The 26268-nt window shown below is 43.0% G+C and overlaps 1 protein-coding gene across 3 annotated transcripts in view; it reads left to right on the top strand.

Annotated features, from left to right (window-relative positions):
• LOC121537960 (F-actin-monooxygenase mical1) overlaps positions 1 to 19408 on the top strand; it is a 48250-nt gene extending 28842 nt beyond the window's left edge. For 2 of the 3 annotated variants that reach the window (XM_041845636.2, XM_041845637.2), the window contains exons 10-26: positions 1188 to 1303; positions 1615 to 1741; positions 2441 to 2528; positions 4614 to 4761; positions 5038 to 5234; positions 6456 to 6556; positions 6975 to 7028; positions 7331 to 7565; positions 8834 to 8904; positions 9140 to 9800; positions 11456 to 11671; positions 11798 to 11901; positions 12112 to 12225; positions 12584 to 12677; positions 17345 to 17438; positions 17776 to 17846; positions 19043 to 19408. In XM_041845636.2, the coding sequence (XP_041701570.2) occupies positions 1188 to 1303; positions 1615 to 1741; positions 2441 to 2528; positions 4614 to 4761; positions 5038 to 5234; positions 6456 to 6556; positions 6975 to 7028; positions 7331 to 7565; positions 8834 to 8904; positions 9140 to 9800; positions 11456 to 11671; positions 11798 to 11901; positions 12112 to 12225; positions 12584 to 12677; positions 17345 to 17438; positions 17776 to 17846; positions 19043 to 19251 (2700 nt within the window). In that variant the 3' untranslated portion in view covers positions 19252 to 19408. The remainder of the gene's footprint in view (positions 1 to 1187; positions 1304 to 1614; positions 1742 to 2440; positions 2529 to 4613; positions 4762 to 5037; positions 5235 to 6455; positions 6557 to 6974; positions 7029 to 7330; positions 7566 to 8833; positions 8905 to 9139; positions 9801 to 11455; positions 11672 to 11797; positions 11902 to 12111; positions 12226 to 12583; positions 12678 to 17344; positions 17439 to 17775; positions 17847 to 19042) is intronic. The other variant, XM_041845638.2, reaches the window with a different exon arrangement.
• Positions 19409 to 26268: the final 6860 nt, after the last annotated feature.

The following is a 26268-nucleotide window of genomic DNA, read 5'->3' as shown; positions in this document are numbered from 1 at the left end:
TCTGACAGAGCTCCAGAGTTCCTCTGTGGAGATGGGAGAACCTTCCAGAAGGACAACCATCTCTGCAGCACTCCACCAATCAGGCCTTTATGGTAGAGCGGCCAAACGGAAACCACACCTCCGTAAAAGTCACATGACAGCCTGCTTGGAGTTTGCCAAAAGGCACCTAAAGGATTCTCAGACCATGAGAAACAAGATTCTCTGGTCTGACGAAACCAAGATTGAACTCTTTGGCCTGAATGCCAAGCATCACGTCTGGAGGAAACCAGGCACTGCTCATCACCTGGCCAATACCATCCCTATGGTGAAGCATGGTGGTAGTAGCATCATGCTGTGGGGATGTTTTTTAGCAGCAGGGACTGGGAGACTAGTCAGGGTCGAGGAAAAGATGAACGGATCAAAGTACAGAGAGATCCTTGATGAAAACCTGCTCCAGAGCGCTCAGGACCTCAGACTGGGGCGACGGTTCACCTTCCAACAGGACTACGACCCTAAGCACACATCCAAGACAACACAGGAGTGGCTTAGGGACAAGTCGCTGAATGTCCTTGAATGGCCCAGCCAGAGCCCGGACTTGAACCCGATCGAACATCTCTGGAGATACCTGAAAATAGCTGTGCAGCAACGCTCCCCATCCAACCTGACAGAGCTTGAGAGTATCTGCAGAGAAGAATGGGAGAAACTCCCCAAATACAGGTGTGCCAAGCTTGTAGCGTCATACACAAGAAGACTTGAGGCTGTAATCGCTGCCAAAGGTGCTTCAACAAAGTACTGAGTTAAAGGGTCTGAATACTTATGTAAATGTCATATTTTTGTATTGTTTTTTTATACGTTTGCAAAAATTTCTAAAAACCTGTTTTTGCTTTGTCATTATGGGGTATTGTGTATAGATTGATGAGGGGAAAAAACTATTCAATCCATTTTAGAATAGGTGGAATACAATAGGTCCAATACAAAATGTGGAAAAAGTCAAGGGGTCTGAATACTTTCCGAATGCACTGTATATATTATACACACAGAGCTCTGTTAAGAAATGAGGCATTCAATCAGCTTAATGCATCAGCTTGTGGGTGTTAAATCAGCACAGAGAATCATACCTTTATTTCCTTACTTTTAAATCTGATAAGTTGCCATGTCAATACACAGGAAAATTAAGAATTCTAAAGGATGTGTGTGTGTGTCCACAGCCGTTCTGGCCTCTGGGAACAGGTATTGCCCGTGGGTTCCTAGCTGCCTTCGACACAGCGTGGATGGTTAGGAGCTGGGGCAAGGAAAGACCCCACCTGGAAGTCCTTGCTGAACGGTAAATAAGCTTTTTCTATATGATCAATAACACCACCTTTAAAAGCATGTGACCATCCCTCTTCGCTGTATAGAAGGGATGACCCTGGCTGGGCTTCTCAGAGAGAACTCTTCAACTGGTAATGCCGCTCTAGTCTTGTAACTGTATATCTTTGAACATCCATTACTTCACAAGCAACTGCTTGTAAAAATCTTACTGTACATACCCATCAGAATCTTCTGTTCCTTAGTCGGAGCGTCTTCTTCAGGTCCATAGTGAGTTTCTGAGGTAGAGCTATCTCTTAAAATATGTCTTTCCCTCTGACTGAATAGAGAGAGTATCTACCAGCTCCTGTCCCAGACCACGCCAGAGAACATCAGTAAGAACTATAGCGCCTTCAGCATAGACCCGGCTACACGCTACCAGCACGTCAACCTCAACTCCGTCAAGGCCAACCAGGTCAGAAACAGAAATATCATCCATTCTAGTCCTTCTATTTCTATAGTCAGCGCCGACACAAACCTATACTCATGCCTGATTCACATTATTGGGCTGACCAGAACTGCACAGTGCTGGCTTGGATATTTTCTTTTTTCAGCACGGTTCCAGCAACTATAGGGGATGCGTAACCAGGTCAGCTCAGTAATGTTCGGGTTGGTACGATAGTGGGAAAGGGTGTGACTGCTTCTCTGTATCAACGCTAGCAAAGTGAACTGTATATTGTTCTGTGTAACATTGTAAACAAGTTTTGAATTGAATCAGTGCTGCTCTGCCATTTTGCCTGATATTTCCTATAGTATACATGCATAGTCAGGAAACCGCTGTGTGTGTGTGTATATCGTGGTGAGCCGGCTGGGAAAGGGTATTGATCTGAAAGGCTTTAGAGAGTTTTCACAAACTACAAGATCAATTACACTGCATTAAACCAAACCCCAGCTTCTGCCTTTATGATCCCTGCTGTGTTCTTAGCCTGGTCCCAGGTCTGTTTGTGTTGTATAGCCAACTCATATGCTTGTTGCTTGACAATGACCATAGGAGTTGGCAAGACAGCACAAACGTATGTGTTACCAGGCTACTATGTTCTGGCTTTAGTGTGAAGTTGATCTCAACTGTTGTGTCCTATTGTTTATTGTGATTCCCTCTCTTTGCATTACGAAGGTGAAACACCTCTATGACGTGGAAGAACACCTTATTTCTGGCAGACCCACCAAGAAGGACAAAGGCAAGTGGTCTCACTTGCGACAAGGTCAGTCTGGCTTCACTTTACTAGAGCAATAATGCATGAGGGGCAGGGGTGTGATTCATTTAGGTTTTGGCACGGCTGTGCTGTGCTGAGATCATGGGCACGAAGAGACTACAACCCATTAAATACATGTAAAATAATAATGTTTCCTGATCTTTCTTATATATCTCAGATAGATATAGGTCAGACACTTCAGAACAAACTGCCCTTAGTCCCCCCCCAAAAAAATCTATCTGTTGTTCTATGTAGTGAATCTGTTATTCAATGCGTTTGTATGGGCTAATAGCAGTAAGGCCACAAAAAAAAAAAAAAACGTATTTGATGCTTCAAGGGGTCTTAAAATTCAAAATCAATCTTGGTATGACCTTCTTAAAACAATTCCATATACAGTGGGGAGAACAAGTATTTGATACACTGATTTTGCAGGTTTTCCTACTTACAAAGCATGTACAGGTCTGTAATTTTTATCATAGGTACACTTCAACTGTGAGAGACGGAATCTAAAACAAAAATCCAGAAAATCCCATTGTATGATTTTTAAGTAATTAATTAGCATTTTATTGCATGACATAAGTATTTGATCACCTACCAACCAGTAAGAATTCCGGCTCTCACAGACCTGTTTGTTTTTCTTTAAGAAGCCCTCCTGTTCTCCACTCATTACCTGTATTAACTGCACCTGTTTGAACTCGTTACCTGTATAAAAGACACCTGTCCACACACTCAATCAAACAGACTCCAACCTCTCCACAATGGCCAAGACCAGAGAGCTGTGTAAGGACATCAGGGATAAAATTGTAGACCTGCACAAGGCTGGGATGGGCTACAGGATAAAAGGCAAGCAGCTTGGTGAGAAGGCAACAACTGTTGGCGCAATTATTAGAAAATGGAAGAAGTTCAAGATGACGGTCAATCACCCTCGGTCTGGGGCTCCATGCAAGATCTCACCTCGTGGGGCATCAATGATCATGAGGAAGGTGAGGGATCAGCCCAGAACTACACGGCAGGACCTGGTCAATGACCTGAAGAGAGCTGGGAACACAGTCTCAAAGAAAACCATTAGTAACACACTATGCCGTCATGGATTAAAATCCTGCAGCGCACGCAAGGTCCCCCTGCTCAAGCCAGCGCATGTCCATGCCCGTCTGAAGTTTGCCAATGACCATCTGGATGATCCAGAGGAGGAATGGAAGAAGGTCATGTGGTCTGATGAGACAAAAATAGAGCTTTTTGGTCTAAACTCCACTCGCTGTGTTTGGAGGAAGAAGAAGGATGAGTACAACCCCAAGAACACCATCCCAACCGTGAAGCATGGAGGTGGAAACATCATTCTTTGGGGATGCTTTTCTGCAAAGGGGACAGGACGACTGCACAGTATTGAGGGGAGGATGGGTGGGGCCATGTATCACGAGATCTTGGCCAACAACCTCCTTCCCTCAGTAAGAGCATTGAAGATGGGTCGTGGCTGGGTCTTCCAGCATGACAACGACCCGAAACACACAGCCAGGGCAACTAAGGAGTGGCTCCGTAAGAAGCATCTCTAGGTCCTGGAGTGGCCTAGCCAGTCTCCAGACCTGAACCCAATAGAACATCTTTGGAGGGAGCTGAAAGTCCGTATTGCCCAGCGACAGCCCAGAAACCTGAAGGATCTGGAGAAGGTCTGTATGGAGGAGTGGGCCAAAATCCCTGCTGCAGTGTGTGCAAACCTGGTCAAGACCTACAGGAAACATATGATCTCTGTAATTACAAACAAAGGTTTCTGTACCAAATATTAAGTTCTGTTTTTCTGATGTATCAAATACTTATGTCATGCAATAAAATGCAAATTAATTACTTAAAAATTATACAATGTGATTTTCTGGATTCCATCTTTCACAGTTGATGTGTACCTATGATAAAAATTACAGACCTCTACATGCTTTGTAAGTAGGAAAACCTGCAAAATCGGCAGTGTCTCAAATACTTGTTCTCCCCACTGTAGCTTAGGAGAATGTATTAATCAAAGCATTATTTCAACGCCTGCCTTGATGCAATGTCGCTATGTTTCATCGTCCTAATGCAGTGTTCATATGTGTGTTCATGGCCCAGATTCGATTGGAGCGTTTGAGGTGCTTTTGAAGTGGTGCCAGCAGCACACTGCAGGGTACGACAGGGTGAAGGTGAAAGATCTGAACCAGTCCTGGAGGTCTGGCCTGGCCCTGTGTGCCCTCATCCACACATTCAGACCCCATGTCATGTGAGTCTCTTGGCTTTACAAGGGGGGCAAGTCAACATATCCACCACCAATGTAGCAAATGCACAAGTAGTACTACAGAAGGAAAAACTTACCCATAAGCCTACAGTCAAATTTCATTGATCTGAGGTGCTTTTCCTGTTCAAGTTATTCATGGTACTAACTGTCCAATAAGAAAACAAACTTCTGTGTTCTGTTACAAATAGTTTTGCTATAGTGTGCCCTACTGAACATGCCCGTGGCCAACATAGTAACTATCCCTCACCTCTCCCTCCACAGTGACATGTCCTCTCTGGAGGAGTCTAATGCGGTCTACAATAACCAGCTGGCCTTCAACTTCCTGGAGAGAGAGCTGGGCATCCCTCCCATAATGTCAGCCAGTGACATGTCTTCCAAGGGACAGATAGACAAGCTCTCCATGGTGCACTACCTCACACAGATCCATGATGCCTTCAACGAAAGGACTCCTACTAAAGGTATGCATTAGGGCAATGATTGTCATACGTAATTATCACCATGATTGTTTGTTTGATTACTTGTAGCCTTGACTCCAGCTATCTGGAACAAGAATGTTGTGTTGGTCTATTTTCACGAGACTACATGATGTATATTTATATAATTTTCTGTTACTGTGACATTGTTATCTTGTCATTGAGCATAGTTATATTCATTACATAAAGATGTTTTGGCCATATTTCTAGTAGGCATTTCTTAAAACGCTGGACCAAGATTAACCGTATCAATAGCCTATTATTAGTGAAAGGAATTGAATCTGGCCCCAAGTCGGTTGTTTAGACAGTACACAGCTTATGTAACCCCGTTTGTACAAAGGCTCAGGTGTTTTTCCCTCTGAAATGTGTTTGATGTTGATAAAAGGGAGAGGGCTGTCATTGTCCCTTTAAAAGCATTACCCAGCATACCTCTGGTTAGAGTAGCTGGGGCTGAGCTCATAACCAGCCCTGATTGGCTGCCGGGGTTATGCCGCTCTCCTGCACTCAGTGGGTAAGCCAGGCAGCAGCCAAAGCAAACAGCATCAGCCTCTGAGGAAATGGCTTATCAGGCTTGGGTGGGACTAGCCTCACCTAAAAGAGATCTAGCTACTATTCCTGCTGTGAGGAGTACAGATTTTCCTGGGCTGTTTTTGCTGCCAAAGGTATTTCTGGTAAATACTAGCAGAGTGTGTAGGAGGGATATTTTCAGTGGGATCCATCATTTGGAAGCAGGCTTGGAGAGCGGTTGTGACATGCTCCGCTTGGCTTTGTCTTGTCTCTGTGATGCTGTAGGTAGCGTGCCACTCTGTAAGGGGATCGGCTGGCTGGCTGACACACAGATGAGCATGCAGGAGGGACCTGGCCTGTCTGTCACGGGGGCGCTTGCTGTAACCTTATCTGAGCGCCAGAGGGAGAGTGGGGAGTGAAGTCTCATGGCACAGAGTTCTCTTAGGGGGATTGACAAGTTGAATTAAATTACATCTCCTACAAAGCCTGGTTTTCAACAGCAGTGTAGAGAAGCTCTGTGTGTACTATAAGATGACTGACAGCATTTTTACATAAGAGAGATTGGTAATTAAAAGGCAGAACACCCTGTTTATATACAAGAAGCTGTGTTAGTTTGGTGGCTGTGAAACATGTTTGTTGTTCCGCCAGAACAGAGCAGGAGGATACTAAAGCGTGTGTGTTTGTCTCTCTCTGCTGCAGAACCTCAGAGCCTTCCCCTGAAGCCGTCTAAAACCCTGTCTTTTCGGTCTGCTGTGTTCTTCCTCAACAACCTCAAGCACAACTCTCTGCAGCGACGCAAGGTAAGGCTCAGGCAAGCAGCTGCATGTTGTCACTGAAACCACTGTAGTTGGCAGTTTAGTGTTTATTTAATATCAGGGATTGAGTGGATAAGAACATTTGTGCAAAAGCAATTGTCTGTTGGGTTAAAAGGGGAGTAGGCCAACCTCAAGTTCATATGGACGTCATTATTTTTCATGCAACTCCCTGCAGAGCCGCTAGGTGAGCTAAGACAAGCAGCTGCATGTTGTCATACTGCATGAGGTTTACAATTTATTTTGGCCTTTGTTGGCCTTTTCCAAAATCAACTGTAATGGCAAAGATACTTTTCAAACATGCAAGATATTATCTAAAGCATTGTTCATTTTGAGGTAATCCGTTATTCAGTTACATAATTGAATCCATAAACGTGGTCACATGACTGTTTTGTCTTTTACACAGGAGAGACTGGCAACCAAGAAAGAAAAAAAAGGGATGATGGGAGAGGAAGAAGATGTGAGTAGTTCAGGACTACTCCAACTGCTATACTATAACATGTTTCTGTGCTTTGTTATTGAACTACTAATATCACTGGCTGTTGTTCCTCTATTTGATTACTACTGGGATACAGCACCCAGAGACATGTACAGAGTGAAGACCTTTGTAAGAGTTGTTGAGCCCACCAGATTTGTCATTTCGTATTGTCTTTATTTGGCCTTCAGGACTACTCCCTAATGTTAAACCATAAGCACATGTTTTTATGCTATGTTATTGAACTACTGTAGAAATATTACTGTTGCTCTCAATCCCCCCCACAGCCTGTAGCTCCTCTCTCAGCCCCTGAGGTGACCCCTGACCCTGTGAACCCTGACCCTGAGCTGAGCCTGACGTCAGGCATCAGCAGCAATGAGGAGTGTTACTTCTGTGGCCAGCGGGTCTATGTTCTGGAGAGGATCAGTACTGAGGGAAAGTTCTTCCACCGTAGCTGCTTCACCTGCCATCAGTGCGGCACCACCCTTAGACTGGGCGGGTATACCTTCAGCCAGCACACTGGTGAGTAGTGAGCACCGCTTGAACCACAGCCTATACTCGGGTACTATTTTTCAGGGCAATAGGCTAGTGGGCAATCTGCAATTTATTACTAAGATCCCAATGAGCCTTTTTAATATATATATATATTTTTTTTACAAGATTCTATAATTGAACATAATGTTACTGTACAATAGAACAATATAACATATTGTTACTGTACAATAGTACAATAGAACATCATGTTACTTTACAATAGAACATCATGTTACTGTTAACTAGAACAATAGAACATATTGTTACTGTACAATATAACGTCATGTTACTTTACCATAGAACAATAGAACATCATGTTACTGTACAATAGAACATCATGTTACTGTACAATAGAACATGTTACTGTACAATAGAACATCATATTACTGTACAATAGAACATCATATTACTGTACAATAGAACATCATGTTACTGTACAATAGAACATCGTGTTACTGTACAATAGAACATCATATTACTGTACAATAGAACATTGTGTTACTGTACAATAGAACATCGTGTTACTGTACAATAGAACATCATATTACTGTACAATAGAACATCGTGTTACTGTACAATAGAACATCATATTACTGTACAATAGAACATCATGTTACTGTACAATAGAACATCATGTTACTGTACAATAGAACATCATATTACTGTACAATAGAACATCGTATTACTGTACAATAGAACATCATATTACTGTACAATAGAACATCATATTACTGTACAATAGAACATCATATTACTGTACAATAGAACATGTTAATGTACAATATAACATTGTGTTACTGTACAATAGAACAATAGAACATCATGTTACTGTACAATAGATCATGTTACTGTATAGTAGAACATGTTACTGTACAATATAACATCATGTTACTGTACAATAGAATAGTCATTATTTACTCAAGCATGGAAAATATTCTGTGTGAAATGTTTTGTAAAATTGTATCCGTATCAAATTACTCCCTCTTTTATCAATACAGAAACAGAATATAGCTATGTCTAGTCCAAAAGCTGCCGTACCTGTAGTAAGTTAAAACTTACATTTCCGGATGATAAATACAGCACAGTTAACTTGATTTATGCACCATATGAAAAATTCATGGAAGATACCCTTTTACATGTTTTATGGTTCATGTGAAAAGGGGAACAGGAGAAAAGGTTGTCAAATAGGGTCTCTCTCTAACGTGCCAGATCCAGACTCTCTGAAAGCTGTTGTTTACCTTCTCATGTGCCCTCAGGGAAGTTCTACTGTGAGCTGCACTCTGAACAGCTAGAGATGGAGAACGGGAAACAATGCCCATCCCTTCAGGTGTGTTTCTGTTCTAAGTTTGAGCAGATGGTAAATTAAACTGTTCTGTTGCATACCATGTTGCCAGCTTGTGGCTTACCTGTCTATGTCTGTACAATAAGCACAGCTAGTGGGTATAAGTAGTACATTGGTGTTGAGTCACAAGACTGGTTCATTTCACAGGGCATGTTTAATCACATGATACAATGCCTATGCTACAGTGCTTCTTCAATTCGTTCAAATTTTTTCCTTCCAGGAAACCATAGAAGATCACAATGAGAAGAAGAGAGGTGTGAATGGGATCTCCAGTGAAGGGCACTCCCCTTGTCCCTCTGAAGATGATGATGAAGAGTACTCTCTAGACTTGGGTCCTCCTAAACCAATGGATCCTCAGGGTCAGGAACACCCCAGCAGCAAACAATCTAATCCTGTAGAGGAGCCCAATGTCCCACCAAATCCACCCATAGACGTTTTCCCGACAAAAGGGTTTAAGGCCTGTGAGGTGGAGGAAGAGGAGGAGGGGAAGGAGAGGGTCGAGGATCCCCCCTCATACCCCCTGACCCCTGTCCCAAAACCTCGCCTCTCTTGCTTGGACATCCCCAGCCCTCAGGCCTCCCCTCCTGTACCCAAACCACGCACCATCCTCCCCACCCCAAAAAGGGACATGTCACCGGCCCATGTAGAGGAGAAGGGGTCCCTCAGAGCAGCAGGAGAGAAAGGGACCCCCAAGGCAGCCACAGCCCCTGACTCTGGGGCGAAGCAGTCCCTGCGGAAGCTGCAGCTCACCGATGAGGAGAAGAACCAGCTAGTCAACCTGAGCTTCAGCCTGGACTCTGACTTGGAGACACCAGAGACACCTGGTTCTTCCTCTTGCTCCTCAGCCACAGCAGGGGGTCCCAGCCCACCCAAACCTCCAGGTATTCCTCTTCTCTTTTATGATTGCTTTTGTTTGTTTTGATCTCTTCTACTGTGTTTTAACTGTAAAATTGTTGCAATTTTAAACGGGAATGATTGAATATACAGTGCATTCGGAAAGTGTTCAGACCCCTTCACTTATTACACATGTTGTTATGTTACAGCCTTATTCTAAAATGGATTAAATTGTTTTTTTCATCAATCTACACACAATGCCCTGTAATGACAAATCAAAACCTAGGTTTTTAGAAATGTTAGCAAATTTATTAAAAGAAAAAAACGGAAATATGACATTTACATAAGTATTCAGACCGTTTACTCAGTACTTTGTTGAAGCACCTTTGGCAGCGATTACAGCCTCACGTTTTCTTGGGTATGACGCTACAAGCTTGGCACACCTGTATTTGGAGTTTCTCCCATTCTTCTCTGCAGATCCTCTCAAGCTCTGTTGGGTTGGATGGGGAGCGTCGCTGCACAGCTATTTTCAGGTCTCTCCAGAGATGTTCGATCGGGTTCAAGTACGGGCTCTGGCTGGGCCACTCAAGGACATTCAGCGACTTGTCCCGAAGCCACTCCTGTGTTGTCTTGGCTGTGTGCTTAGGGTCGTAGTCCTGTTGGAAGGTGAACCTTCGCCCCAGTCTGAGGTCCTAAGCGCTCTGGAGCAGGTTTTCATCAAGGATCTCGCTGTACTTTGCTCCGTTCATCTTTCCCTCGACCCTGACTAGTCTCCCAGTCCCTGCTGCTAAAAAACATCCCCACAGCATGATGCTACTACCACCATGCTTCACCGTAGGGATGGTATTGGCCAGGTGATGAGCAGTGCCTGGTTTCCTCCAGACGTGACGCTTGGCATTCAGGCCAAAGAGTTCAATCTTGGTTTCGTCAGACCAGAGAATCTTGTTTCTCATGGTCTGAGAATCCTTTAGGTGCCTTTTGGCAAACTCCAAGCAGGCTGTCATTTGCCTTTTACAGAGGAGTGGCTTCCGTCTGGCCACTCTACCATAAAGACCTTATTGGTGGAGTGCTGCAGAGATGGTTGTCCTTCTGGAAGCGCCTCCCATCTCCACAGAGGAACTCTGAAGCTCTGTCAGTGACCATCGGGTTGGTTCTTGGTTTCGCCGGGTGGCCAGCTCTAGGAAGAGTCTTGGTGGTTCCAAACTTCTTCCATTTAAGAATGGAGGCCACTGTGTTCTTGGGGACCTTCAATGCTGCAGAAATGTTTTGTACCCTTCCCCAGATCCGTGCCTCGACATAATTCTGTCTCGGAGCTCTATGGACAATTCCTTCGACCTCATGGCTTGGTTTTTGCTCTGACATGCACTGTCAACTGTGGGACCTTATATAGACAGGTGTGTGCCTTTCCAAATCATGTCCAATCAATTGAATTTACCACAGGTTGACTCCAATCAAGTTGTAGAAACATCTCAAGGAGGATCAATGGAAACAGGATGCACCTGAGCACAATTTCAAAGATTGATGAGGAAAAACATTTATTTAATAAATTTTAGAATAAGGCTGTAACGTAACAAAAGGTGGAAAAGTGAAGGGGTCTGAATACTTTCCGAATGCACGAAGCTTCCTTTTGAGGGATGATAAAAAATTATGTTCAAAATGACCACAGTCGGTAGCTTGAGAGTTAAATCGAGTTTGATTTGAGGTGCAGATTGCCAGGAGGAGGGCTACTGGAGTGGGGGCCCGAGGGTGGCTGGACGCATCCGGGATCACAGGAACCGCCGTTGCTTTAGGAAGAAAGAGGAGCCTGCGGAGGGCCAGGGTCAACACCGCAGGGTCCGCTCCAAGTTCTCCCCCTGGAACCTCTCCTCCCCTCGGCCGAGGAGGGACTACGGCTTCAGCGTCCTCAACAGCCACCCAGGTAAAGCTCCCGGTAAAGACTGTGGTGTTACCTGATCTAGACCCCCAAAGAGCAACCAGCAGTTGTTCATACGCATGTTCTTCATATCTGTCCTGAATGAATTATTTTATTTCTCTAACTTCACAGAAGTACACTATGGCCACAGTGTATCCGAAGAAGATGGTGCTGAAGATGATGAAGATGAGTTGGATATGTTTGGAGTAGATGGCATGGATTTATATGATGATAAGGTAAGGACTGGGACTTGTTTAGCTGGCATTTTTATTCCATATATGGAATTTCATATATTTATTATTATTATTATTATTATTATTACTATTATTATTATTATTATTATTATTATTATTATTAGCTACACACACACACACACACATACACATACACATACACACACACAGACACACACACACACACACACACCCTTACTCTGCTGTCTCTAGTTCCAGACCGTCCCTTCAGACCCTGTGGAGGCTGAAAAGCTAGAGCTGCTGAAGATGAGGACTTTGGAGCGTCGGGCCAAGACGTGTGAGATACAGCGCTTCCACAAAGCCCAGGTCAGTTCACAGTTCACCAAGTTATCTGATCTGCTTTGGAATAGTTAAAGGGATACTGCGCGATTCAGGCAATGAAGCCGTTTTTCTACTTACCCAGAGTCATGAACTCTTGGTGGATACAATTTTTATGTCTCTGCGTGCAGACATTACGCTAACTCTAGTTAGTATTGGCTCGCGAAACTACCTCTAACTTCCTTCATACTGCACGCAGAGACATATAAATGGTATCCACGAGTTCATCTGACTCTGGGTAAGTAAACATTTTTCCCAGACTCTCGCAGTATCCCTTTAACACTGGATGCAGTATTGACGATTGCTGCTTATCCAATGTTACCCATCTTTTGCTTGTACTCTCCAGTCTATCCAGAGGCGACTGGAGGAGATCGAGGTGACGTATAAAGAGCTGGAGGATAAAGGTGTGGTGCTGGAGCAGGTACTCAGAGGAGAGGAAGGTGGGAACTCCGACAGATCATTTGCTCTAGCTAACACAATGACCACTAACAATAACTAGGAAAATGTTGACCTTAGCTTGCCCTGAACAAGAGATTTGACTTTTCATATTTGATCCTTTGATGTTCTGATGGAGGTAATTATACCGAAACATTGGTATTAGGCTGACTTTAGTAAGCCAGCAATGTACAGCTGGACTTTTTAGTCTTTCGCCCTTTACCAATCACATACAGTGCCTTCGGAAAGTATTCAGACCCCTTGACTTTTTCCACATTTTGTTTTACGTTACAGCCTGAATTTAAAATGGATAAAATTTAGATGTTGTGTCACTGGCCTACACACAATACCCCATAATGTCAAAGTGGAATTATGTTTACAAATTAATTAAAAATGAAACGCTGAAATGTCTTGAGTCAATAAGTATTAAACCCCTTTGTTATGGCAAACCTAAATAAGTTCAGGAGTAAAAATGTGCTTAACAAGTCACATAAGTTGCATGGACTCACTCTGTGTGCAATAATAGTGTTTAACATGATTTGTGAATGACTACCTCATCTCTGTACCCCACACATACAATTATCTGTAAGGTCCCTCTGTCGAGCAGTGAATTTCAAACACAGATTCAACCACAAAGACCAGAGAGGTTTTCCAATGCCTCGCAAAGAAGGGCACCTATTGGTAGGTGGGTACAAAATATGTTTAAAAAAATAACAGCATTACCCTTTGAACATGGTAAAGTGACAGTGCATTCGGAAAGTATTCAGACCCCTCGACATTTAACATTTTGTTACGTTACAGCTTTAATCTAAAATTGAATAAATATCAATCTACACACAATACCCCATAATGACCAAGCAAAAACAGTTTTGCAAATTTATTAAAAACACTTACATTAGTATTCAGACCTCTTACTCAGTACTTTGTTGAAGCGCCGTTGGCAGCGATTACAGCCTAGAGTTTTCTTGGGTATGATGCTACAAGCTTGGCACACCTGTATTTGGGGAGTTTCTCCCATTCTTCTCTGCAGATCCTCTCAAGCTCTGTCAGGTTGGATGGGGAGCGTCGCTGCACAGCTATTTTCAGGTCTCTCCAAAGATGTTAGATTGGGTTCAAGTCCGGGTTCTGGCTGGGCCACTCAAGGACATTCAGAGACTTGTCCCGAAACCACTCCTGTGTTGTCTTGGCTGTGTGCTTAGGGTCGTTGTCCTGTTGGAAGGTGAACCTTCGCCCCAGTCTGAGGTCCTGAGCGCTCTGGAGCAGGTTTTCATCAAGGATCTCTCTGTACTTTTCTCCGTTCATCTTTCCCTCGATCCTGACTAGTCTCCCTGCCGCTGAAAAACATCCCACAGCATGATGCTGCCACCACCGTGCTTCACCGGAGGGATAGTGCCAGGTGTCCTCCAGACGTGAGCCTTGGCTTTCAGGCCAAAGAGTTCAATCTTGGTTTCATCAGACCAGAGAATCTTGTTTCTCATGGTCTGAGAGTCCTTTAGGTGCCTTTTGGCAAACTCCAAGCAGGCTGTCATGTGCCTTTTACTGAGGAGTGGCTTCCATCGGGCCACTCTACCATAACGACCTGATTGGTGGAGTGCTGCAGAGATGGTTGTCCTTCTGGAAGCTCCTCCCATCTCCACAGAGGAACTCTGGAGCTCTGTCAGTGACCATCGGATTCTTGTTCACCTCCCTGACCAAGGCCCTTCTCCCCCGATTGCTCAGTTTGGCCGGGCGGCCAGATCTAGGAAGAGTCTTGGTGGTTCCAAACTTCTTCCATTTAAGAATGATGGAGGCCACTGTGTTCTTGGGGACCTTCAATGCTGCAGAAATGTTTTGGTACCCTTCCCCAGATCTGTGCCTCGAGACAATCCAGTCACGGAGCTCTACAGACAATTCCTTCGGCCTCATGGCTTGGTCTTTGCTCTGACATGCACTGTCAACTGTGGGGACTTATATAGACAGGTGTGTGCCTTTCCAAATCATGTCCAATCGATTGAATTTACCACAGGTGGACTCCATTCAAGTTGTAGAAACACCTCAAGGATGATCAATAGAAACAGGATGCACCTGAGCTTAATTTGGAGTCTCATAGTAAAGGGTCTGAATACTTATGTAAATGTGAGTCATTTCAGGAAACTAGGCTTATGTCGCGCGTCACTACTTCAAAGGAGTGCCATTTTTTATCAAAATACGTTTTTTGGCAGAAATGCCTTTTTGAACATGTGAACTTTCATTTGCCTTAATAATAAACTTGTATGCTATCTGTAAATACGAATACAATTGTTAAATTATGAGCCTAGTTGGTTTAGCCACGGAAAAAGACAGCAACCTTCCCGCTAGCCATGATTGGCTGAGATAATGAGTGGGCTGGACATGCCGAGAAATTAGTTTGGATTGATCTGCCATGTAGCACGCTTCTGTCTATAATATGAGCTGGTCAGTATGTGTAGGTAATCCTTTCTAACGTGCCTTTTCTGAAAGATATCACATAGTAGAACTGTATAAGTGTTGCTCTCCACTTTCTGGAGGACAGAGTTTTTTGAAATCAGTTGAGTATGATAGCTAAGGAGATGGAGAAAATTCAGGCGTTTAATTACACATATGCAGACTGAGTCGAAAAGAGAACACACAGAATGCTGTTGTATAAAACACCTGTCTCCGGATTATTTCTTCAAACTAAGGGCAACTATGGCATCCGTGACAGAGTGGGATAAGCGTCCATCCCTGTATACGGGTAAGAGAGTCTAGCTAGCTACATTTTCAGATATTACACGTTTCTAATTTTGTCAGAAAGTCATTTTCATTTTAAGTTAAAGTGAACTGTTCGCTAGCTAGCTAACGTTAGCTGGCTGGCTAACTAGCTAACATTACGTGTATGATCTGTGTAGTAATATTCTTTGTATCTCAGAACCATTTGCATTGCTAGTTATAGCGTAATGTTAGCTAGCTACCATTGAACCTGGTTGGTTAGCTACCTGCAGATTCAGGCAGGGTAGTAAGGTTATGAGTTGGGATTATGGTTCATTGTTTAGCTAGCTAGCTACATGTGTAAAAGACTCCACTATGCAAGTAACTATTTCAATAGAATGTTTATGATGTCACTGCGACAGCTGTCGATATATACGTAGCTAGTAAATTCGCTCTGGCTATCTACTCCGATTTCAGAGCACTCTCGTCTGAGGTTACACGTTTATCAACTTTCAAAGCAGAATTACTTTCCCATTGTTCCTGAATTGTAGTGTATGATATACCATTTTCTAGCTCTGAGTCTCTACTTTTATCCAATGTAAAAAACACAATTTCAAATTTTGCTACATAAGACCGAATCGAGCAGATCGGTCATAAATAAGTTATTTCAGCATTGTATTTTTATAAATGTGCACGATTTTCTAAAAACGTGTTTTTGCTTTGTCATTATGGGGTATTGTGTGTAGATTGATGAGGATTTCTTTTAAAAAATCAATTTTAGAGTAAGGCTGTAACATAACAAAATGTGGAAAAACGGAAGGGGTCTGAATACTTTCCAAATGCACTGTATTAATTACACTTTGGATGGTGTATCAATACACCCAGTCACTACAAAGATACAGGCGTCCTTCCTAACTCAGTTGACGGAGAGGAAGGAAACCACTCAGGGATTTCACCATGAGGCCAATGGTGTCTTTAAAACAGTTACAGAGTTTAATGGCTGTGATAGGTGAAAACTGTGGATGGATCAATAACATTTTAGTTACTCCATAATACTAACCTTAGTGACAGAGTGAAAAGAAGGAAGCCTGTACAGAATAAACATATTCCAAAACATGCATCCTGTTTGCAATAAGGCACTAAAGTAAAACTGCAAAAAATGTGGCAAAGAAATGAACTTTATGTCCTGAATACAAAGTGTTGTTTAGGGCAAATCCAACACATCACTGAATACCACTCTTCATATTTTCAAGCATGGTGGTGGCTGCATCATGTTATGGGTATACTTTTAATCGGCAAAGACTAGGGAGGTTTTTAGGATAAAAAGAAACAGAATAGAGCTAAGCAAAGGCAAAATCCTAGAGGAAAACCAGCTTCAGTCTGCTTTCCAACAGACACTGGGAGAGAAATTCACCTTTCAGCAGGACAATAACATAAAACACAAGACCAAATATACACAGGAGTTGCTTAGCAAGACGACATTGAACGTTCCAGAGTGGCCTAGTTACAGTTTGACTTAAATCAACTTGAACATGGCTGTCTAGCAATGATCAACAACCAACTTGACAGAGCTTTAATAATTTTTTTAAGAATAATGTACAACTATTGTACAATCCAGGTGTGCAAAGCTCTTAGAGACTTACCCAGAAAGACTCACAGCTGTAATTGCTGCCAAAGGTGATTCTAACAGGTATTGGCTCAGGGGTGTGAATACTTATGTAAATTAGATATTTCATTTTCAATACATTAGCAGAAATGTCTAAACATGTTTTTTCACTGTCATTATGGGGTATTGTGTGTGTAGATGTGTATAAATAAATAAATAATAACATTTAATCCATTTTTGATTCAGGCTGTAACACAACAAATGTGTGGAATAAGTCAAGGGGTAGGAATACTTTCTGAAGGCACTGTAATCCCCTTCCTTATTTTCACCAACGAATGGTGGAAAATACTTTTGACATTCACCCTCTGTTTCCTCCCCCAGGCAGCTGTGGTTCTCCTGAGATGATCGACCAGTGGGTCCATCTGGTCCACCAAAAGAACGCTCTGGTCTCTGAGGAGTCAGACCTTATGGTGGCGTGAGTATATAGCCCCGTTTTTATTTTATTGAAATTTTTATTCATCACATTTCAATACTTATTGAGTAAAGCTTTGTTTTCTGTGTAGCGCATAAGTTCCCAAGCCAGTGGGGACACAGCAGCAGACGTCCCTCTCTCCACACTGTCACTATTGTATGATCTGACCCTTATTCAACAGTTACTTCCTTGTTTTGTTGCCTCATGAGCTTTTGTCAGTGTGGGGGTTTGCTCACAGTTTACTATAAGGCTCCATTGACTGAAAACAGCCAGAAGCAGTCTTCTAGGTTGAGTCCCCCTGTTCTTATCAAGCTGGTGTTTCCTTCTCTTGGCCGCTCAGGTCTCGACAGCTAGAGCTGGAGGACAAACAGAGCACGCTAGAGATGGAGCTCAGACAATACGAGCTGGATGGTAAGTTACCCTACACAAACAGTTTCTTGTCTATATGATGTTCACTGTATTTCAATGTGAGACAAAGACCGAAACGTTGCATTTGTGTCACTAACCACGTTTCCATCCACAGTTTTTATGCGAGTAAAGTCATACAATATTTTTTAAAAATCATGACAGCTGTGATGGAAACAGGAAGTTTCGGTACAACTTTATAAATGCAGACAGATCATTTGTTGGTTTGACATGGTGTGATCTTTTTGTGTAAAATAAATTATGTGAAAAATGGCAGTGTAAACACCTTTATGCGCAAATATTTATATAATATCCATTATATCGAAGTAAACTTGGAGTCACACGATGACATGGTGTGTGGTCCTCCCACTATGACTCTGAAAACCATGCAGTTTAAATTAGGCTATAGATTAAATAAGTTATGATGAACTTCACAGGGTGGTGAAAGTGCACGGTATGAGCTTGATGCTTCTTTCCAATAAATGTTGAGGGTCTTATTCTGGTGACATGATGATCGATGCTTGACTGCCGTTTCGACAAATAAAAACATTCTCTCTCTTATCCATTATCTCATCATGTAGACTAGCCTACCCACAGAGCAGTGGAGGCTGGTGGGACAGGCTCATTGTAATGGCTGGAATGGAATCAAATGGCACGGAGTCAAACGTGGTTTCCATATGTTTGATGTGTTTGATACCATTCCATTAATTCCATTCCAGCCATTACAATGAGCCCGTCCTCCTATAGCTCCTCCCACCAGCTTCCACTGCCGCAGAGCCTACCCTCACTGTCTGTAAGCTGTTGGCTAGAGCGCATGTGCCATGACCAGAGTAGTATTTGCTATTTAACGCACTGGTAGAGTTGAAAATGTGATAGAAACACATTGAACATTTCGATTTTTATCCGGTACATGAAAACTTATGTGAAAAAGTACATTTTGTGTGCACTACATCATCACACACTGTGTTTTATTCCTAACAAGTCCGTTTTGTTGGAAACACACCACTGGTGGGAATATTTTCTTTATGTGGATTTGAGAATATTTGCATGAAAGTCTGTCGCCAATTGGATGGAAACCTAGCTACTGATAGTATTGTTGAGAGATCACTTATTGGGAGCAGCAAATAGTGTGCGGATAGACTTCTTTCTGTTCAGCTCCTGTTCAAAGTTTGTCATTTTCATTGTGTCCGTGTCCACCCCAGACTCTGAGAAGACGGCGGAGCAGCAGGCAGAAGAGGACCGTGTGCTGCAGGATATGCTGGAGGTGGTGGACATGAGGAACTCTCTGGTGGCCTTCCTGGACGAGAAGAGACTCAAAGAGATGGAGAGTGATGAGCAGCAGGCCACCTCGCTGCTAGAGGTCAAGAGATACCCTACAGCCACAGCAGGGGCACAGGTGTACTGGGCGTGAGGGCGACTTGGGACGTAATATACACCGGCTGTACAAAACTTTAGGAACACCTCAGAACAAACTCAATTTGTCGGTGCATGGACACTACAAGGTGTCGAAAGCGTTCCACAGGGATGCTGGCCCAAGTTGACTCCAATGCTTTCCACAGTTGTGTCAAGTTGGCTGGATATCCTTTGGGTGGTGGACCTTTCTTGATACACACGGGAAACTGTTGAGCGTGAAAAACCGGTGCGTCTGGCACCTTCTACCATACCCCGTTCAAAGGCACTTAAATATTTTGTCTTGCCCATTCACCCTCTGAATGGCACACATACACAATCTTTAACCGGTCTCCTCCCCTTCATCTACACTGATTTGAAGTGGATTTAACAAGTGACATCAATAAGGGATCATAGCTTTCACCTGGTCAGTCTGTCATGGAAAGAGCAGGTGTTCCTAATGTTTTGTACACTCAGTGTATATGCACACACACACATACAAACAGTAACACACATACACGTACAGGTACACCCACTGCCACAAACACACACACACACATAAAAACATGTGCAGTTACATACACACTTAAATATATTAAGAGAGACTTGCTGCTTACAGACACACACACATATTCTTGCATTTGCAAAGCCAAAGATGTATTTCTCCACAAGTGTTGTGCTCAGTGTTGAGCCACAGTGTACTGACCGAATCCAGAGGCAACGACACAGACCCTGGCCTGGAGAACTGGCTGTCCTTCCTGGCCTGTCCCCACGGGCAGTCCATCCGCAGTCAAGGCAGTCCTGCTCCAGCAACCGCCCTAGGACAGAGGGACCACCACAGCCAGCTGAACTCACACCAACCTCACTGAGGACCTGCTGACAATACAAAGCTAAGGACCCAAAGTCGCAGGTTCTTAACACAGGGTGGACTATGGAGATATTATATTCTGTGGGTTGGACAGTATTGTTTAAATGGATTCATGCTCATTTATTTGTGCAACCCTGAATGAGCGAGTTCTGCTAAGCACAAAGGTAATGAGCTTATTGCAATTCTACTTTTGTATATTAGATGCAGTATAATACAACAAAATTAGTAGTTTGAGATTGGTCCATAAAAATTAGTTTATAAAATATATATTAAAGGGTCAGTGCCGTTAACGTGATTTTCCAGTTTTCTTAATGATATTTCCACACTGAGGTCAAAATAACACTCTGAAATTGTGAAAATTATAATGCCCTTTTTGTGTAAGAGCTGTTTGAAAAAAATTGCTGGAATTTCAGCCTGTTCAGGGAAGGGGAGGTGGACTTTTTGGCTCAGATCATGACATCACAATCTGATCAGATTATTCTGACCAATGACCTGTCATCTTATATTTGCGTATGTATCCTCCTACTTTGAAGGGGTAAGAGGGGTAGGCCATAGAATGAGGAATTCTAATATAATTTAATAGGATCTCTATGGTGTAGGTTCTCTCGTGTCTAGACCAGGGCTCTAACTTGATTCAGTTTATCAACCAGCTATATTAGAATCGGGTGTGCTAGATTAGGGTTGGAGCGAAAACCTACAGGATGGTAGCTCTCCAGGAACAGGGTTGGAGAGCCCTGGTCTAGATGATGCTATCTACCAATCAGGGCTGTGTATGTAAATACATTAACATTTGTATAAACACGATCAGACTGAGCATTTCAGTGGAAAAGGAGGCTCAGGGAAATAAATGATAAAAAATATAATTGTAATGAAATAAAAACACTGATTTTATTAGACGTACAGTGATGATTTAAAAAAATAACACTAAGACTGCATGGGGGCTTTAAATGGATGAGATTAATATTGCTATTACTTATTATTATTTTTTATTATTTTTAATTTTGTTAGCACTTTTCAGTGACTCACGTGGATTGCTTTGCATGTTACATTGATAGTTAATGTTATTCTCAGGGGTTAACGGGGCTCTCTAGGAATCAGTGTTGGATATGTCACAAAATGACCTTTTTATATATTGATCACTTCATGGATATGTGTGGTACTAAGACTAAATTCTGGTAGTTTTCCACTAATTGGTCTTTTGACCAATCACATCCGATCTTTCACATCAGATCGTTTTCAGAGCTGATCTGATTGGTCAAAAGATCAGAATTTGGCTGCCTGTCTAAACGCAGCCTATGATGGTGTATGGGTGAAATGCATTCGGAAGTATTTTTTGTTGTTGTTGACTATAGCCATTAGCCATCATTTGTCATTTGCAAATCTCTGTAAATAAATATGTTAACAGTATGGCCAAGTTTAATATAGGGAAAACTGTTGTGCGTGAGACCCAGCCTTAGGCCTATGTATCTTCCAGTTCAAGGCTGCCATATTGTGCTGCCAGGACAGTACTTTGCAGAATATCAAATAAAGAATGCACTTTCAGCTCCTTTTACTAAGGGCTCTATTTAATCTGTATTGCTGAAGCGGTACAGATTGCGCAGTAGAAATGTAAAGGTAATTTCCGATTGAGCGGACATATGCAGCGTTTACTGCGAATGCAGTCTCCGCTAACGCAGGAAACTTGCCTTTAAATTTCAATCATGCTGCAATGCTGAACTTCCGTGATACATATTGAATAGACAAGAACCCTTACAGTGTATTCGGAAAGTATTCAGACCCCTTTACTTTTTCCACATTTTGTTACATTACAGCCTTATTCTAAAATGGATTGGGGCCTCTTGAGTGGTGCAGCGGTCTAAGGCACTGCATCGCAGTGCTTGTGGCGTCACTACAGACCCGGGTTCGATCCCAGGCTGTGTCACAGCCGGCCGTGACCGGGAGACCAATGAGGCGGCGCACAATTGGCCCAGCATCGTCCGGGTTAGGGGAGGGTTTGGCCGGCCGGGATGTCCCTGTCCCATCGCGCTCTAGCGACTCCTTGTGGCGGGCCGGGCGCCTGCAAACTGACTTCGGTCGCCAGTTGTACAGTGTTTCCTCCGACACATTGGTGCAGCTGGCTTCCGGGTTAAGCGAGCAGTGCGGCTTGGCAGGGTCGTGTTTTGGAGGATGCATGGCTCTCGACCTTCGCCTCTCCCAAGTCCATACGGGAGTTGCAGTGATGGGACAAGACTGTAACTACCAATTGGATATCACGGAAAAGGGGTAAAAAGTAACAAACAAAAACATTTGATTACATAGTTTTTTTCCCTCAATCTACATGTAATACCCTATGATGACAAAGCAAAAACAGGTTTTTAGAAATTTTTGCAAATGTATTAAAAATAAAATACGGAAATATTACATTTACATAAGTATCCAGAACCTTTACTCAGTACTTTGTTGAAGCACCTTTGTCAGCAATTACAGCCTTGACTGTTCTTAGGTATGATGCTACAAGCTTGGCACACCTGTATTTGGGAAATTTCTCCCATTCTTCTCTGCAGATACTCTCAAGCTCTGTCAGGTTGTATGGGGAGTGTCACGGCACAGCTATTTTCAGGTCTCTCCAGAGATGTTCGATCGGGTTCAAGTCCGGGCTCTGGCTGGGCCACTCAAGGACATTCAGAGACTTGTCCCGAAGCCACTCCTGCGTTGTCTTGGCTGTGTGGTTAGGGTCACTGTCCTGTTGGAAGGAGAACCTTCGCCCCAGTCTGAGGTTCTGAGCGCTCTGGAGCAGGTTTTCATCAAGGATCTCTCTGTACTTTTCTCTGTTCATCTTTCCCTCAATCCTGACTAGTCTCCAGTCCCTGCCGCTGAAAAACATCCCCACAGCATGATGCTGCCACCACCATGCTTCACCGTAGGGATGGTGCCAGGTTTCCTCCAGACGTGACGCTTGGCATTCAGGCCAAAGAGTTCAATCTTGGTTTCATCAGAACAGAGAATCTTGTTTCTCATGGTCTGAGAGTCTTTAGGTGCCTTTTGTCAAACTCCAAGCGGGCTGTCATGTGCCTTTTACTGAGGAGTGGCTTCCGTCTGGACACCACAATGGCCTGATTGGTGGAGTGCTGCATAGATGGTTGTCCTTCTGGAAGGTTCTCCCATCTCCACAGAGGAACTCTGGAACTCTGTCAGTGATTATCGTGTTCTTGGTCACCTCCCTGACCAAGGCCCTTCTCCCCTGATTGCTCAGTTTGGCCGGGCGGCCAGCTCTAGGAAGAGTCTTGGTGGTTCCAAACTTCTTCCATTTAAGAATGATGGAGGCCACTGTGTACTTGGGGACCTTCAAAGCTGCAGAAATGTTTTGTACCCTTCTTCAGATCTGTGCCTCGACACAATCCTGTCTCGGAGCTCTACGGACAATTCCTTCGACCTCATGGCTTGGTTTTTGCTCTGACATGCACTGTCAACTGTGGGACCTTATATAGACAGGTGTGTGCCTTTCCAAATCAAATCTTATTTGTCACATGCGCCGAATACAACAGGTGTAGACCTTAGTGAAATGCTTACTTACAAGCCCTTAACCAACAATGCAGTTTTAAGAAAAATAAGTGTTAAGTAAAAAATAGAAAAGTAAAAAATAAAAAGAGCAGCAGTAAATAACAGTAGCAAGGCTATATACAGTGGGTACCGGTACAGAGTCAATGTGCAGGGGCACAGGTTAGTCGAGGTAATTTAGGTAATATATACATGTAGGTAATCATGTCCAATTAATTGAATTTACCACAGGTGGACTCCAATCAAGTTGTAGAAACATCTCAAGGATGATCAATGGAAACCGGATGCACTTGAGCTCAATTTCAAGTCTCATAGCAAAGGGTCTGAATACCTATGTAAATAAGGTATTTTTGTCATACGTTTTTTATAATTTTTCTAACATTTCTAAAAACCTGTTTTCGCTTTGTCATTATGGGGTATTGTGTGTAGATAGATGAGGGGGGGGGGGAATAGGCTGTAACTTAACAAAATGTTGGAAAAGGGAAGGGGTCTGAATACTTTCCGAATGCACTGTAGTCATTAGATCATCATACAGTGGGGAAAAAAAGTATTTAGTCAGCCACCAATTGTGCAAGTTCTCCACTTAAAAAGATGAGAGAGGCCTGTAATTTTCATCATAGGTACACGTCAACTATGACAGACAAATTGAGAGAAAAAAACTCTGAAAATCACATTGTAGGATTTTTAATGAATTTATTTGCAAATTATGGTGGAAAATAAGTATTTGGTCACCTACAAACAAGCAAGATTTCTGGCTCTCACAGACCTGTAACTTCTTCTTTAAGAGGCTCCTCTGTCCTCCACTCGTTACCGGTATTAATGGCACCTGTTTGAACTTGTTATCAGTATAAAAGACACCTGTCCACAACCTCAAACAGTCACACTCCAAACTCCACTATGGCCAAGACCAAAGAGCTGTCAAAGGACACCAGAAAAAAAAATGTAGACCTGCACCAGGCTGGGAAGACTGAATCTGCAATAGGTAAGCAGCTTGGTTTGAAGAAATCAACTGTGGGAGCAATTATTAGGAAATGGAAGACATACAAGACCACTGATAATCTCCCTTGATCTGTGGCTCCACGCAAGATCTCACCCCGTGGGGTCAAAATGATCACAAGAACGGTGAGCAAAAATCCCAGAACCACACGGGGGGACATAGTGAATGACCTGCAGAGAGCTGGGACCAAAGTAACAAAGCCTACCATCAGTAACACACTACGCCGCCAGGGACTCAAATCCTGCAGTGCCAGACATGTCCCCCTGCTTAAGCCAGTACATGTCCAGGCCCGTCTGAAGTTTGCTAGAGTGCATTTGGATGATCCAGAAGAGGATTGGGAGAATGTCATATGGTCAGATGAAACCAAAATAGAACTTTTTGGTAAAAACTCAACTCGTCGTGTTTGGACGACAAAGAATGCTGAGTTGCATCCAAAGAACACCATACCTACTGTGAAGCATGGGGGTGGAAACATCATGCTTTGGGGCTGTTTTTCTGCAAAGGGACCAGGACGACTGATCCGTGTAAAGGAAAGAATGAATGGGGCCATGTATCGTGAGATTTTGAGTGAAAACCTCCTTCCATCAGCAAGGGCATTGAAGATGAAACGTGGCTGGGTCTTTCAGCATGACAATGATCCCAAACACACCGCCTGGGCAACGAAGGAGTGGCTTCGTAAGAAGCATTTCAAGGTCCTGGAGTGGCCTAGCCAGTCTCCAGATCTCAACCCCATAGAAAATCTTTGGAGGGAGTTGAAAGTCCGTGTTGCCCAGCGACAGCCCCAAAACATCACTGCTCTAGAGGAGATCTGCATGGAGGAATGGGCCAAAATACCAGCAACAGTGTGTGAAAACCTTGTGAAGACTTACAGAAAACGTTTGACCTGTGTCATTGCCAACAAAGGGTATATAACAAAGTATTGAGAAACTTTTGTTATTGACCAAATACTTATTTTCCACCATAATTTGCAAATAAATTCATTAAAAATCCTACAATGTGATTTTCTGGATTTATTTTTCTCATTTTGTCTGTCATAGTTGACGTGTACCTATGATGAAAATTACAGGCCTCTCTCATCTTTTTAAGTGGGAGAACTTGCACAATTGGTGGCTGACTAAATACTTTTTTCCCCCACTGTACGTACAGTATTGGAGTTGTTTGCTTTATAAGACCTGTGTTGACTGTTTTTACATCATGTTTCCATGTTGTTTTGATGCTGGTCCTAATGATTACCACTAGAGAGCATACCTACCTTGTTTGACAGAGTTTGTAGAGACGTGACTTCACAAATTGCCCATGAACTCCTATAAATTCAGCGAGTGTTGGATGTAGTCTACAGTTTATTCTGATGGCACTGGCATTGAATTGACTTTCAAGACATATCTAGTATAAAGAAGTATTGTATTTTGTTTCACAGCAAATTGAACTTGCTCAGTGATGCCTGCTAGCAGTGCAAAACAACTATATCCAGCCTTGGACTGTGTATAAAAACCTGAATATAATACTGGAAGTAATAAAATACATACTATTTTATTAATTAAATCAGTGATGTGTTCTTCACAGGTGTTTGCAATTGTATTTGCTGAAGCACTGTTATGTGATGTCCAATGCACCATTCTGCAACTAGGCAGCAGTTG

This window comes from Coregonus clupeaformis, chromosome 24 (assembly GCF_020615455.1).
Source record: "Coregonus clupeaformis isolate EN_2021a chromosome 24, ASM2061545v1, whole genome shotgun sequence".
In the NCBI taxonomy this organism is placed as follows: Eukaryota; Metazoa; Chordata; class Actinopteri; order Salmoniformes; family Salmonidae; genus Coregonus; species Coregonus clupeaformis.
Note: the sequence above shows the minus strand (reverse complement) of the source record. Positions and strands in the feature narration are given on the sequence as shown.